This window comes from Tupaia chinensis, unplaced genomic scaffold (genome assembly GCF_000334495.1).
Source record: "Tupaia chinensis unplaced genomic scaffold, TupChi_1.0 Scaffold000266_1, whole genome shotgun sequence".
In the NCBI taxonomy this organism is placed as follows: domain Eukaryota; kingdom Metazoa; phylum Chordata; class Mammalia; order Scandentia; family Tupaiidae; genus Tupaia; species Tupaia belangeri.
In genome coordinates, this window is record NW_006159746.1 from 104,793 (window position 1) to 117,280 (window position 12,488).

At 37.1% G+C, this 12,488-nt stretch overlaps 1 protein-coding gene across 1 annotated transcript in view; it reads right to left on the reverse strand.

Moving 5' to 3' along the window:
• Window positions 1-416: 416 nt before the first annotated feature.
• UNC13C (unc-13 homolog C) overlaps window positions 417-12,488 on the reverse strand; it is a 656,973-nt gene continuing 644,901 nt past the window's right edge. Inside the window, exons 30-32 of the mRNA XM_006149494.1 lie at window positions 6,905-6,997; window positions 5,697-5,856; window positions 417-2,226 (exon numbers count right to left, since the gene is read on the reverse strand). Of these exons, the coding sequence (XP_006149556.1) occupies window positions 1,941-2,226; window positions 5,697-5,856; window positions 6,905-6,997 (539 nt within the window). The 3' untranslated portion in view covers window positions 417-1,940. The remainder of the gene's footprint in view (window positions 2,227-5,696; window positions 5,857-6,904; window positions 6,998-12,488) is intronic.

The window sequence follows — 12,488 nt, forward strand, 5'->3', positions numbered from 1 at the left end:
CGCCATAAAGACAGAGAGAGACAGAGACAGAAAGCGAGAAATCACCCCCCAGGGGGGATGGCCACGCGGCAATCCCTTCTCCTCCGTTCTCCTCTCGGGATGTTGGGCACGCACGCACACGCGCCCGTCATGTGTTTAAGCTGTCAGGTCTGGGACTCGAACCACCGTCGACTACGTGGGAGTCCAGCGACATAGCCATTACGCTAACTGCTGGTCCAAGTAGTTCTTAGTTTCATTCGATGTCATTCCCTGATAGTGTATACTTATATACCTGTTGAACGAATTTCAACACTTAAGTTGTAATGAGACTTACAACCAAACAACATGGAAAGTGAACTGCAGTAAAAGGTTTTTGTTCTAAAATGATGTAGCATAAATGGAATAAAAAGGCAGAAGATACAGTAAGATTTTGCATGTGCTCAGTATACATCCATTTATTAATGCATATGCCAGAGGATCGCATTGTACTATGCATTTGGAAAAGTCATTAACAAAGCAATTGCCTACCACTTTAACATGAATTAGCCGCTCTCACTGGTCTGTGTTTTCACATCCAACAGCAAATAGTTCTGAGTCATGACACTAATCACTTCTGCTTTTAAGGTATCAGACCACTTTGTTCACAAAATGCACTCGATCGTCCTAACACATTCTTGTTTCTGAATGTGTCGGTAGTCCACTAACAGTTATGACTGTAAGTTACAAGTAGTTTTCTACAGCCAAGTATTTAGGTACAGACTCCAAGAAGACAAACCATAATAATACAAACGATGCAAATAGTCCTAAACTGTGTCATAGTCAAAAATCAACCTAGTGATATTTTTACGTACTAAGCTGTAGAACTGTATTTTGTTCCCCTTACTGCATCTGCTGCAATGTGGGCTCAGAAATAAATTTAAAAATAGTAAGCAATTTCTTCAGACGGTATTTTACATTTTTTTTTTTTTTTTACTAAAGACATGACTTTTGGCTCCAGTGCAATATATAGTAATGCTGCATTCAGTACAAATCATAGGATATGTTTTAAAAGAAAACTTTGAGCCGATTATAGGTTTAGGTAAATAAGGAGAGAGTCATAACTGTCAGAGGGAAAATACTAACAATAGAGTTGCTTACAGGTAATTTTAAGAAACCTTCCATCTCATTTCTCAACCATTAATCCAATGACTTTCTATGGAATGAAATATGGTAAAGCTGAGACATAATGCTATATGGCAAATGCATCAACTTACCTTTTTACATGTGTGATGTGACCTTGGCAGTTGTAAGGAACAAAGTTTTGTCAATATATCAAACATTGTTAACAAACTCTATGTAGCATTGCTTTGTATAAGTTTGCTTTAACAGCATTTCTTCACAGTGATATTTCAGAAAGGTTGGAAACTGGTCAGCATAAAATATTTCCCACCTTTTCTATTTTAATTTGTATGCAAAAATCATCACAATATATCTGCAACTATAAAATTACAAACGCTTTCTAGAAGTGACTGCATTTCTAGTTATGGTAGAAAACGGTGTTTGTAAGACGTCTATAATGAGGTAAGTCTAAAGAAAACAGTTCGAGTAACAAATGCCTTCTGATCTGTGGGCAATATAAACTAATTTAACAAAGGCAACTAATGGACAAACTCAAATTTCACTTGCCTTTAGTATGCTTAATGGATGACAAATTGATAATGAAATGAGATGCACATTTTAAAAGATATACTTGAATTTTCACTTTACATCATAATTTTGGCACTTCATGGAACATTTACCAAAGACCAGAATTGGTATAAAAGTTCAACAGGTTCTCCACATACCTCGTAGACATTGTATTTGAGTACTGGCAAACACTGTAACAGAATGAAATAAACATTCCCATGTATTTGCACATGCATGCAGTAGTCAAACGATTATGGTTTATGGATTCTCAAAGATGTTATCTTGAAGTACTTGGTTCAAGCATTCTCTTCAGTAGATCTGGTTTCAGATTTAAGTCTTACAAATTCTTTAGCCACATCATCATTGGTCCTGTGAGACAGTATTCTAAGGATAGTCAAACCCGTTTCATCCATAGAGATATTTTTCAATAGAGGATACCACGCCCCATAGCTTCCCTTTTCTGCTATGTTCTGTAGCTGAATGACTGTCATTCCGATAATTCGATCTTCTCGGGCAAAGCAGTAATCCTTAACTGAGAGATGAAGTTCATAGGCTCCGGGGCGGTTTTCATTACCCAGAATGCTGTGTGCATTAAAAATACAGATTGTAAGGAAAACATCTGGCATCAACGTGGTTCTAAAATACTGTCGAAAAATGTATACATTGCTCAGCATAAAATGTTGGCTAATAGAGTATCTCTGTATTTTAACCCACTGCATAAATATTTACATAAAAATTACTTGAAAATCTAACTTCAAAACTCCTTTCCCTAGATAGAAAAATATGCTTTATTGTCTTGATGTTATTTTTAATGAACAGAAATGAGAATTAAACATGCTGTACTTAGATTGCAGGTCAGAAGGTGCTGCTAGGAGTTGTAAGGACTGTACCAGGGGGAGGGGTACCTCTTGGAAGAATTCCTATCATTTCAACATCAGTTACTACAATCTCCCTTCTTTACCTCAGACTCCTGGGTAAGCTGTTGTATCTAGGAGCTTTTCTCAGGGGAATATATCACATATACTATCAAGCACTATATACAAGATGGTAAATTCTCCAGCATAAATCAGTTCTGGAAGAGGCTAATGCTTCAATGCCAATTATTTCCTATGGCAACAGTCCTGTGAAATGTGTGGGTAAGGATGGTCTCTGTTACTAACTGCCTAAGGCAACTTGTCAGTATAGAACTCACATTATGTATGCTAGGGATAAGTCTTCCTCTACCCCTTAGTTTAATTCGTTCTCAGATAATCTTGACCTTCTAATGAATGCCTATGTTTTATGCACTTACTGGCAGGAGAGAGGTAAAGTGAGAAGTCACCCCCCAAGAGGATGGTCACACTGCAGTCCATTCACCGCTTGAGATTTGGGGCAGGAGCCAGCCTGATTTTCAAGTCACGGGTCCAGGACTCAAACATCAGTTAGCCATATGAGAAATCAGTGCCTTAACCAGCATGCCACCTGCTGGCCCCAGTTCCAATTCCTTCCTTTTTAAGGTGATTGATGAAACGTTTAATGAGTCAGAATTTCCTTTTCAGGCACTACTGATAAATAACTATGTGCTTATTTTGGAGACAAACAGAAATAATGTGAAAGAAATGGTAGCATTGTAGGTAAGTGTAGAACATCAAAATGTGATAGAAGCCATATTTTTATGAATTTAAAGGTATCCAAATGGTTTTTTAAAAACAGTAGTGGTAGCTCATAGTTTTTACATGATTCAAGTCATTTCTAAAAACCTTTAGAAGGCATTTTAATGGGACCTGTTTTCGTGGCATCTTGTGAGCTGGCTTGATTAGCAGAGAATATTAATGTAATTATTAGAATCATTTGGAGATATATATATATATATAGCATAATAGGTCTACCTTTTTTTCATGAAGAGAGATTTTTTCATGAAGAGAGATTTTAGGGTGTGTGTGCTTGTCAGAGAGACAAAGAGATATAAAATGAGAAATCATCCCCGTGGGGGATGGCTATGCCAGAATCTCATCTCCTCCATTCTCCTTTTGGTTTTTGGGTCATGTATGCACAGGTATCCAGCGTGAATATTTTTTGTTTGTTTGTTTTAAGAGAGTTTTTTTGCTATAAGGCATGTGTGCTTGCCAGAGAGACAGAGAGACATAAAGTAAGAAATCCCCACCCTGGGGGGATGGCCACACCACAATCTCTCCTCCATTCTCCTCTTGGGATCTTGGGCACATACATAATGGGCACCCAGTGTGAGTTTTAAGCCACTGGGTCTGGGACTCAAACCATGGTCAACTATGTGGGAGTTCAGCGATATAACCATTATGCCATCCGCTTGTACCAGTATAAAGGTTTTAATGAGTGATAAGACAGGACAATATTCAGAGCAAAATACTCTGAAAGTTCTATAAAAAAAAAAAAGAGTACAAAACCAAAGCCATAAGAGACTGTTGTAGAGTGTGTTTGTGCAGGTCCCTTGGGCTCTGTCCTAAGTCCCCTGTCTTTTCTGTGTCAGCTCATTGAGATATATATGAAATCAAATAACATCTACATGTAACTACTTATTTGACATGTTCTCTTGGGTGTCCAACAGGCATCTTCAAATTAACAGAGCCAGTCATCTAAGACTGTTGTGTACATAACCTAGGTTTAAAATTTGTAACATAGAAATCCTTGATTTATTGGGCTGTTGGAAAAGTCATGACATGCTTTTTTGTTTTTCTATGCAAAAATGCATCACAACTTTTTCAATAATTTTCTCTCTCATCTCAGTAAATCACTCTCGACCCAACGGCTCAGTCCAAAGACCTAGGGGGCCATCTTTAGTGCCAGATCTTTTCCCTTTGCCCCAACTTGGATCCTGTATTCATCCTTTTTGCACTTTGTGATAGAATGCTGAACTGGAGCACCACATCAAGAGGATGGTTCCTAGTTCTTGTTCCTGCTTGATTTTGGCCAAAAGGGAGCCCCATTTAGAGACTTAGAAGTGATGAGCGTTAGATCTTTCCCTGTGAGTCTATCCTGTGAGGCTACCCTGGGCAGGCTGTTTCCCTCCAAGGAAGGTCACTACTTCTAAGCTGGCTGACTACTTTTCACTTTCCCCATTTTTCCTTTCCTTTCTTCAGGTGCCAATAACCTGGCTCCTCCTGGCCCCAGTTCACATTATTAATCATGTGCTCCTTTAGCACTCAAATCTGTATAAATTCCTCTTTAAGCAAGCTCATCTGCAATTATCCTATACTGAATGAGAATGTAATACACTTTCTTTCACATTCTATCTCCAATGCACAATAAGACCTTACTTCCAGCACTATCCAGAATTGCTCTCCTTATTTCCCTATAACCATCTGCTTAGTCACATCATCTTGTGGGGGTAGTGCAATAGGCTTCTAATTTCACATTTGGTATTGCTTCCCTACAATTATTTCTCTGTACAACAAACAGAATAATCAAGGTGCACATCAGATTGTTCAGCCTCATATGGAACTTCGAGTTGCAAAGCCCTGTGTGATGAACTGCACCTCTTGTTTGATCTAACTCTTAATCAACAAAAATGTTTTAAACAAATATGCCAAGATTTCTCCACCATTGCAGGGCCACCAGGTGGCATGGTTGTCAACACACTGGACTCCCACATAGTCAACTTTGGTTCAGGTCCTGGAGAGGGCAGTTTAGAAATCACACGGGGCATGATTTGTATGTGCTCAAAATCTCATCAGAAGAAGGGGCTGAGGCAGAGGGGATGATTTCTGTTTCACTCTAGTGAGTGTGCACACCCTATGATAAAAAACCTTAAGGAAAAAAAAAAAACTAATAAAATGTTTCATTGCTCAGAAAAACTTCCCTCACCATTCAGATACAGTGTAAGAACTAATCATAGTACTTACTACTGTAATACATATTTTTATCAGATGTTCCTCATCTCTCGAAAAGCAGATACCTTTTCATGCACCCAACACATAGTGTGCATATGCTAGATATCGAATGAATGCTAAGTAAGTATTCTCTTAGCCACTCCCACCCAGATCCCTCAACAACAGTTCCATACAGGCTGTTATAAATCAGCTGCGTTTATGACTTACAACTGAAACGTCTCATTGTACTTTGGTGACCACGTGTTGCTCTTTGTCTTTGTGCCTTGTTTTCTCTTCTTGTCCCCAAGGTTGGGTCCCAGCATACACACTTCCACAAAGGGGCGGAACATTGCTGTGGTCTGCCAGTTAAGTTCATTAATAGCAATGACTAAAACAAAAAAAAGAATACGGAATTTTAGCAAATAAGGGTCTTCCGGTCCTAAGAATGAATTTTCATTTTAAAAAATGATAGTGCACTGATGAAACGTTTTTCAAAAGAAAAATTCTCTGGAGGGCACACGAGATGGAGTTTTTGGCTCTGTGTGGCACTGTTGGTGGGAGAAGTTATCATCTTCCTTTAGCTAAAAACTTGATGTTTTTCTTATTAAAATGTTTATTTGGAAATAAGAGACAATGCTTATCAATAATTTGTTGTGTTTGCTTTCAATATTCATTTATTATTAAGTGGGATCATAATGTATAGTAAGCACTTCATGGAAATCTTTCTATTTCTTCAGCTGCAAATATTCCTCTGCATGAATATTTTTCTTTCTTTCTTTCTTTCTTTCTTTCTTTCTTTCTTCTTTCTTTTTTTCTTTCTTTTTTTTTTTTTTTTTTTTGCTATATAATGCAGGTACTTGCTTAGGAGAAGGAAAGTGAGAAAGTATTCCCTAAGGAGGAGCTTGAAAAACACACTGGTTCACATGTACTTAATATATATTTTATATATATATATACACACACTTAATAATATATAATTAATATAATTTAAAGTAATATAAAAAGGGAACATGGTTCTATTGAGCAAAATGTTAACCCTTAAATTTCACCTTTGAAATTATCTCTGCTTTCACATTGGTATTTTCTATGAGTGGGGCTCAATATAATTTTAAAAATCACAAACCAATTACTAAAAAAAGTAGGTGAATAAGTGAGTAGTAAGTATATACTTAGTAAAGTCATAAAACTGTAATATTAATGTTCAGTGAATATCACAGCACCACCCACAGCAGAAATATTCAAAACATAGTTTTGCAGTTTAGTCACCCACGTATTTAAACCATCTAGGTTTTTGAAATTAACAGTTTGGGTCCCATGAAGAGATTCTGAGTATGTTCTAAAATAATTTAAGACATTTACAAGACACAGATGAAAGTAAAATTTGTGATACATTACAGAGGTTGAATATAATGGCTGATCTGGTCCTAAAAATATACCTTTGACAGTTACTTTGTGCTCGCCAGTTCCTGGAGTGGCAGTGATATCCACGTGAACAGATATTTGACCCACTGCATCTTTGGAGGAACGACCTGCAAAGAAGCACAAGTTTAGTGACCTGAACTTTCATCGTGCTTAATAATGCACATCTTGGGAGCAGCAGTTAGCGTAGCGTAATGGCTATGTCGCTGGACTCCTACGTAGTTGACCACAGTTCCAGTCTCGGAACCGGTGGCTTAAACTCACACTGGGCGTGTGTGCGTACGTGCCCAAGATCCCAAGAGGAGAAAGGAGGAGAAGGGATTGTGGTGTGGCCATCCCTCCTGGGGGGGTGATTTCTCGCTTTCTGTCTCTCTGTCTCTCTCTGTCTTTCTGGTGAGTGCACGTGCCCTATAGCAAAAACCTCTACAATAAAGAAAGAAAGAAAGAAAGAAAGAAAGAAAGAAAGAGAAAGAAAGAGAAAGAAAGAAAGAAAGAAAGAAAGAAAGAAAGAAAGAAAGAAAGAAAGAAAGCAAGCACATCTATGTTCCTACATAAGAGACTGATGCATAAGAGACTTAAAATGCTTTACTGAAAATGAACGGTTCTTTCCATCTATAGCTTGCTTTTGATAAATGTTCACTAAATTGTTTGCAATGCAGTTTGAGGTTTAGCCAACTGGCCCATGGCAATCATAAGCCATGTTATTAAGATTATCACAAGAACTTCCTGTTGCTTTACTGGGAACTTAATAAAGTTCTATTCATAGCTTATGTACAAAGAAGTATTGCATTTTATGCTGTTACTAACTCTATAGCTATGTTGTGACAGAGAGCTTGCCCTTGTGCAGTGCACAGTTAGCAAGGTCCTGTGTTGGGGTCAGACCTGAATTCAAGTCCAACTTATGGCACAGCTGGTTCTCTAGTTTTATTTAGCATCAGTTATTTCATTTGTCAAATGAGGATAACACCACCAACCTCTTTGTGTCATGACATTCCAGTGTGTGAAGGAATGTGGCAGCTTTATATATTCTGAAATAGAATGGACTCTAAGACATTTTCAGGTGAAAAAAAGAAAGGTAAAGAACAACATCTGCATTTGCTTCAACTTATGGAAACATATGTGTTCATAGATGATTAATAAATATACACTAACTATAAAATAAATGTTCAATAAATATTTGCATAAAAATGAATTACTGGGCTTTATATAAATACTTAAAAACTACACAAATATTTAACACATTTAAAATAATAGGCCAAAGCCTTTAATCCATTATATGAATCTATTAGAATTTAATTGTATTTTAGTTTTCAGCTTCTTGCTATTACAAATAGTCTAACATGAACATTAAGTTCATCTACTGTCTAATTATTTTGTTTCTTTTGCTCTGTTTTCTTTTAAAAGTAATTTGCTTTCTTTATCATGCCACAGGACAAATGCCTAGTTTTAAAACAAGGGTACAACAAGAACAAAAAATGTCCCCTCCCTAATCGTTTCTTGTACTTTTACCAGTACAAGATGTCAAACAGGTGTCAAACCACTAAATCTACAAGTTAATACATAATCTGTTATGCTAAAAAAACAAAGAATTTTACCCCAAAGAAATATTTCAATTTTTCAAATATAAAAGAATCTAAGAGAATAATATGTGAACAAACAAAAATCCCTTATTTCAGGTTTTCTGGTAAAGACAAGTAATAAAATTGAAAGTCTAATAAATAGATCCAAATTAAGAATTTTTACAATATTTCTTTAGAAAACAGAACTGGAAGTCCTTCTCCCCCCCCACACTTTTAACTTTAAATAATGATCCAGAAGAATTCCTTTACTTTCATAATTACCTATTATTATAACCATAAAATAGACACAAGAATGTTGATGACAGTTCAGCCATGCTGGATTCAGGACGTTTACAGGTACACTATTGTTTAAAAGTCCTGCAAGTCTATTGACTAAAGCTAGACCGCAAAGTTCACATGATCCTATTTGGTTTATTTTCTACCATGGTCTAAGATTACTACATGGATACAGCCAAGGACTGGACCTCAACTTTCAGGAAAAAAAAAAGACCACAGAGAAGAAAATCATGGTAGCTATTTGGCTCTCCCCATTCATGTCCTGCAACTGGAAAAGCAAAGATAGAAAATACAGACTACGACATTATAGAACTTCGAAAAAGTTGTTGGAAAGTGGCACAGTATACAAGTAAGGTCTCTGGACTTGGTTGTCAAGGGCGAGGCATTGAAAGAGCATACTCGAGAACAAGTATTGATAATGTTTGGTGGTATCATTCCACCAACAACTTTAGAATATCTGTTTGTGATAATAAATAGATCAGTTATATAATAAGGCAGTGTGCTGAATATGTATTCATCCTGTGGAATGAACCAGCACAGAGAGAGAGATACATGATACCATACACAGTCTTTTAAGTTTTCTTGTGTTGCATTTGATTTGTTTTCAAGGCTATCCAGGCTAACTTTTCCCAGGGGTTTCCTTGGAGAGGAGGCTGGTTTGCTTAAACTTTCCTTTATCAAGAGATGATGACTGGCTTTAAAGAAAAATAAAGCTGAAGGTTGTTTGATTTTTTTTCCCCCTTTTTGTTGCATCATTCTGAGTGTTCTCATACAAAACAACAACATAAAAATCACAGCAACAACAACAAAAAGCAATAGTTTTTATTGTATCTTCGGGATGTTCCAGATGTTTCCAGGTAACTCTAATTTATGGACTGTGGTTTTGTCCAGTGAGCAAAGATCAAAATCAAATACTGTCTTTGTGATATGAACGTGTCCAGTTGCTTCTATGAGGTTCACAATCTGCTGCAGAATGTGTCTTTCTCTTAGCGTCATTAACCTTCTGCAAAACTCTTGAAGTGAAAAGTCCAATAAAGCAAAGCAAATCGGAATGGTGAACGTGATAAGGCATACCTAGATGAATTGGTAGAGCTTCACAAAAGGTTTACAGTCTGCTTTTAGAAAGTAAAATATCTTTGACAAATCTCCATGGAAGAGCTATCATTCTTGTGCTAATTCCGTTTTACCCTTTACGCATTTAGGAGCAGAGAAAAAGTAGGCTCCACTAGATGCAGCTCTCTACCCAAGGCCCAAGTCATTTTAAGGTGTGGGAGGAGGGCCTATACATTGCCCCTGGAGACCAGCCCCCAGTCCTGCAGCCAGAAGACAGAAAGAGCAGAGAGAAGGCAGGTCCAATCAAAGGCAGCATTTCACTCAAGCCCTTAATCCAGGAAGTGAGAAGAGGGCTTGCCTTAGCCCTACAAACTAGCTCTCATTCCTGAAGCCACAGGGTAAGAAAGAACAGAGAAAAAGCAGGCCGGACCAGAGGCTCTTCACCCAAGCCCTCTGTCCATTCTAGTTTCACTTAGTGCTTCAATTTTCACTTAAGTCATTTTGAGGTTTACAAGTATGCAATCTTAACAAAAAATAACATGTTTAACCTTACTATTGCTTGCCTTGGCTATTTTATTGGTGTAAACTCTAATGTAATAAGTCATACCACATAGTGTTATTTTCCACCCTTCTCCACTCTGCTTTTTGCTTTCCAAGATAGGAAATCCTGGCAAGAGATTGGGAGGAGAATTAGTTTACGCATTTATCTCTCTTTAGTCTCTGTCCTGTGGGGGTTACCTTTTGCTAGCTGAATCTTGCAACCAAAATTTCCCTTAGGCAGTCCTTGCTAAGTGAACATATCTTTCCTGACTCTGTCAGCTTCTTCTTCCCTTTATTACTTTTGTTCTTAGAGAGGTAACTTTAATATTCTTTCTGCTTTACTCATATCTTGCTCATGTTTTTGTACATAGATCATTTGTTAAATTCTCTTAATCTTAATTTAGGTGTACTGTCAGATTCTTGATCAGTAGAGTTAATTTCAGTGATTTGCTCATAACTTGAATGGAAATCCTTCTAATATTTCCCTAATAATGTTAGGTTTTATTAATTAATGAGATAATCTTTGGGGGACAGGATTTAAATATAAATACTACTTTGCAACTATTTTCATTATGGATCTCATTGCAGAGAAAATGCTTAAGACTCTTGAAAGTTGATCTGGAATTCCTCTTGTAGAGAAAACAGCATCTACAGAGATGGGGATGCATAAAACAGAATTGTATGTCTTGGAAACTACAGATTTCAGTATGGATTGGAGTATAGATGTGGGAATGGTAAGAGGAAATGTGAGAGATAAATCTTTAGGCATTATCCTAAGGCCACCATAGAGTTTCTCTTTTATTAAAATTCAATTTATGTTATTTCATACATTCAAACACTATATCATTTCAGTTTTTACGATGAATTTTCCCAGCATGAATATATTGTATATTAGTTCAGTTAAAGATGTTATCGTCAACAGATAATTTTTCATCTTTGTATCCCTTAAATGTTTTGCGTCTTTATTTCTCTCCTAGATTCCCTTCCTCTCACTCCCCCACCCCCATTTCCAACTCCTCTCACATAGTCTCTAGTGTCCGCAATTGTTCTCCATGCTTTTATATCTTCCCCAGGCCCTACTCCTCCACACACACTACATCTGGAAATCACACCCATATCTTGTGTTTGTACATACTTTTGTCAATCAGTTTCAGTCATAGAGTGTGGACACTTGGTATATGTTAAGTGGAGACATACAATGTCTCTTCTTCATAGCCTGGCTTGCTTCACTCAGCAGTAAACCTTCCATATTCTTCCACTTTCTATCAAAAGCCAAGGTTTTGTTGTTTTTTATGGCTGAATAGTATTCCATAGAGTATATGTGCCACAGTTTTTCAATCCATTCGTCCATACAGGGACATTTGGGTTGGTTCCATGTCTTACCAATCGTGAATAGTGCCGCAATAAACATCGATGTGCAAGCACTTTTCCAATGAAGAATTCTTCTAACCTCCGGGTATATACCGAGGAGTGGAATTGCTGGATCATATGGTAGTTCTATTTGTAGATTTTTGAGGAATCTCCAAATTGTTCTCCACAGTGGCTAGATTAATTTACATTTCCACCAGCAGTCTAAGACAGTTCCCCTTTCACCACACTCCTGCCAACACTTATCATTTTTTGTTTTTTTAATCTTGGACATTCTGACTGGGGTTGGGTGGTAGCTCGTTGTTTTGATCTGCATTTCCCTTACGATGAGGGATGTTGAGTATTTTTTCATATGCCTTTTGGTTATTCATATATCATCTTTAGAGAGTGTTTTTTTCAACTCATTCTCCCATCTTTTAATAGGGTTGATTATCTTTTTTCCAAACAACTGCTTGAGTTCCTTGTGTATTCTGGTTATCAATCCCTTATCTGATGTATAATTTACAAAAATATTTTCCCATTCTGAGGGCTGTCAATTCACACTAATTACTGTGTCTTCTGCCATGTATAAACTTCTTAGTTTCATGTAATCCCACTTGTCTATTTTGGGTATTATTGACTGTGCTTTAGGGGTCTTATTTAAGAAGTTTTTCCTTATCCCAATGTCTCCCAGAGTTTCCCCATTGTTTTCTAGGAGCAGTTTTATAGTTTGATGTCTTAGATTTAGATCTTTGATCCACCTTGACTTGATTTTTGTCAAAGGTGAGAGGTAGGGGTTCAGATT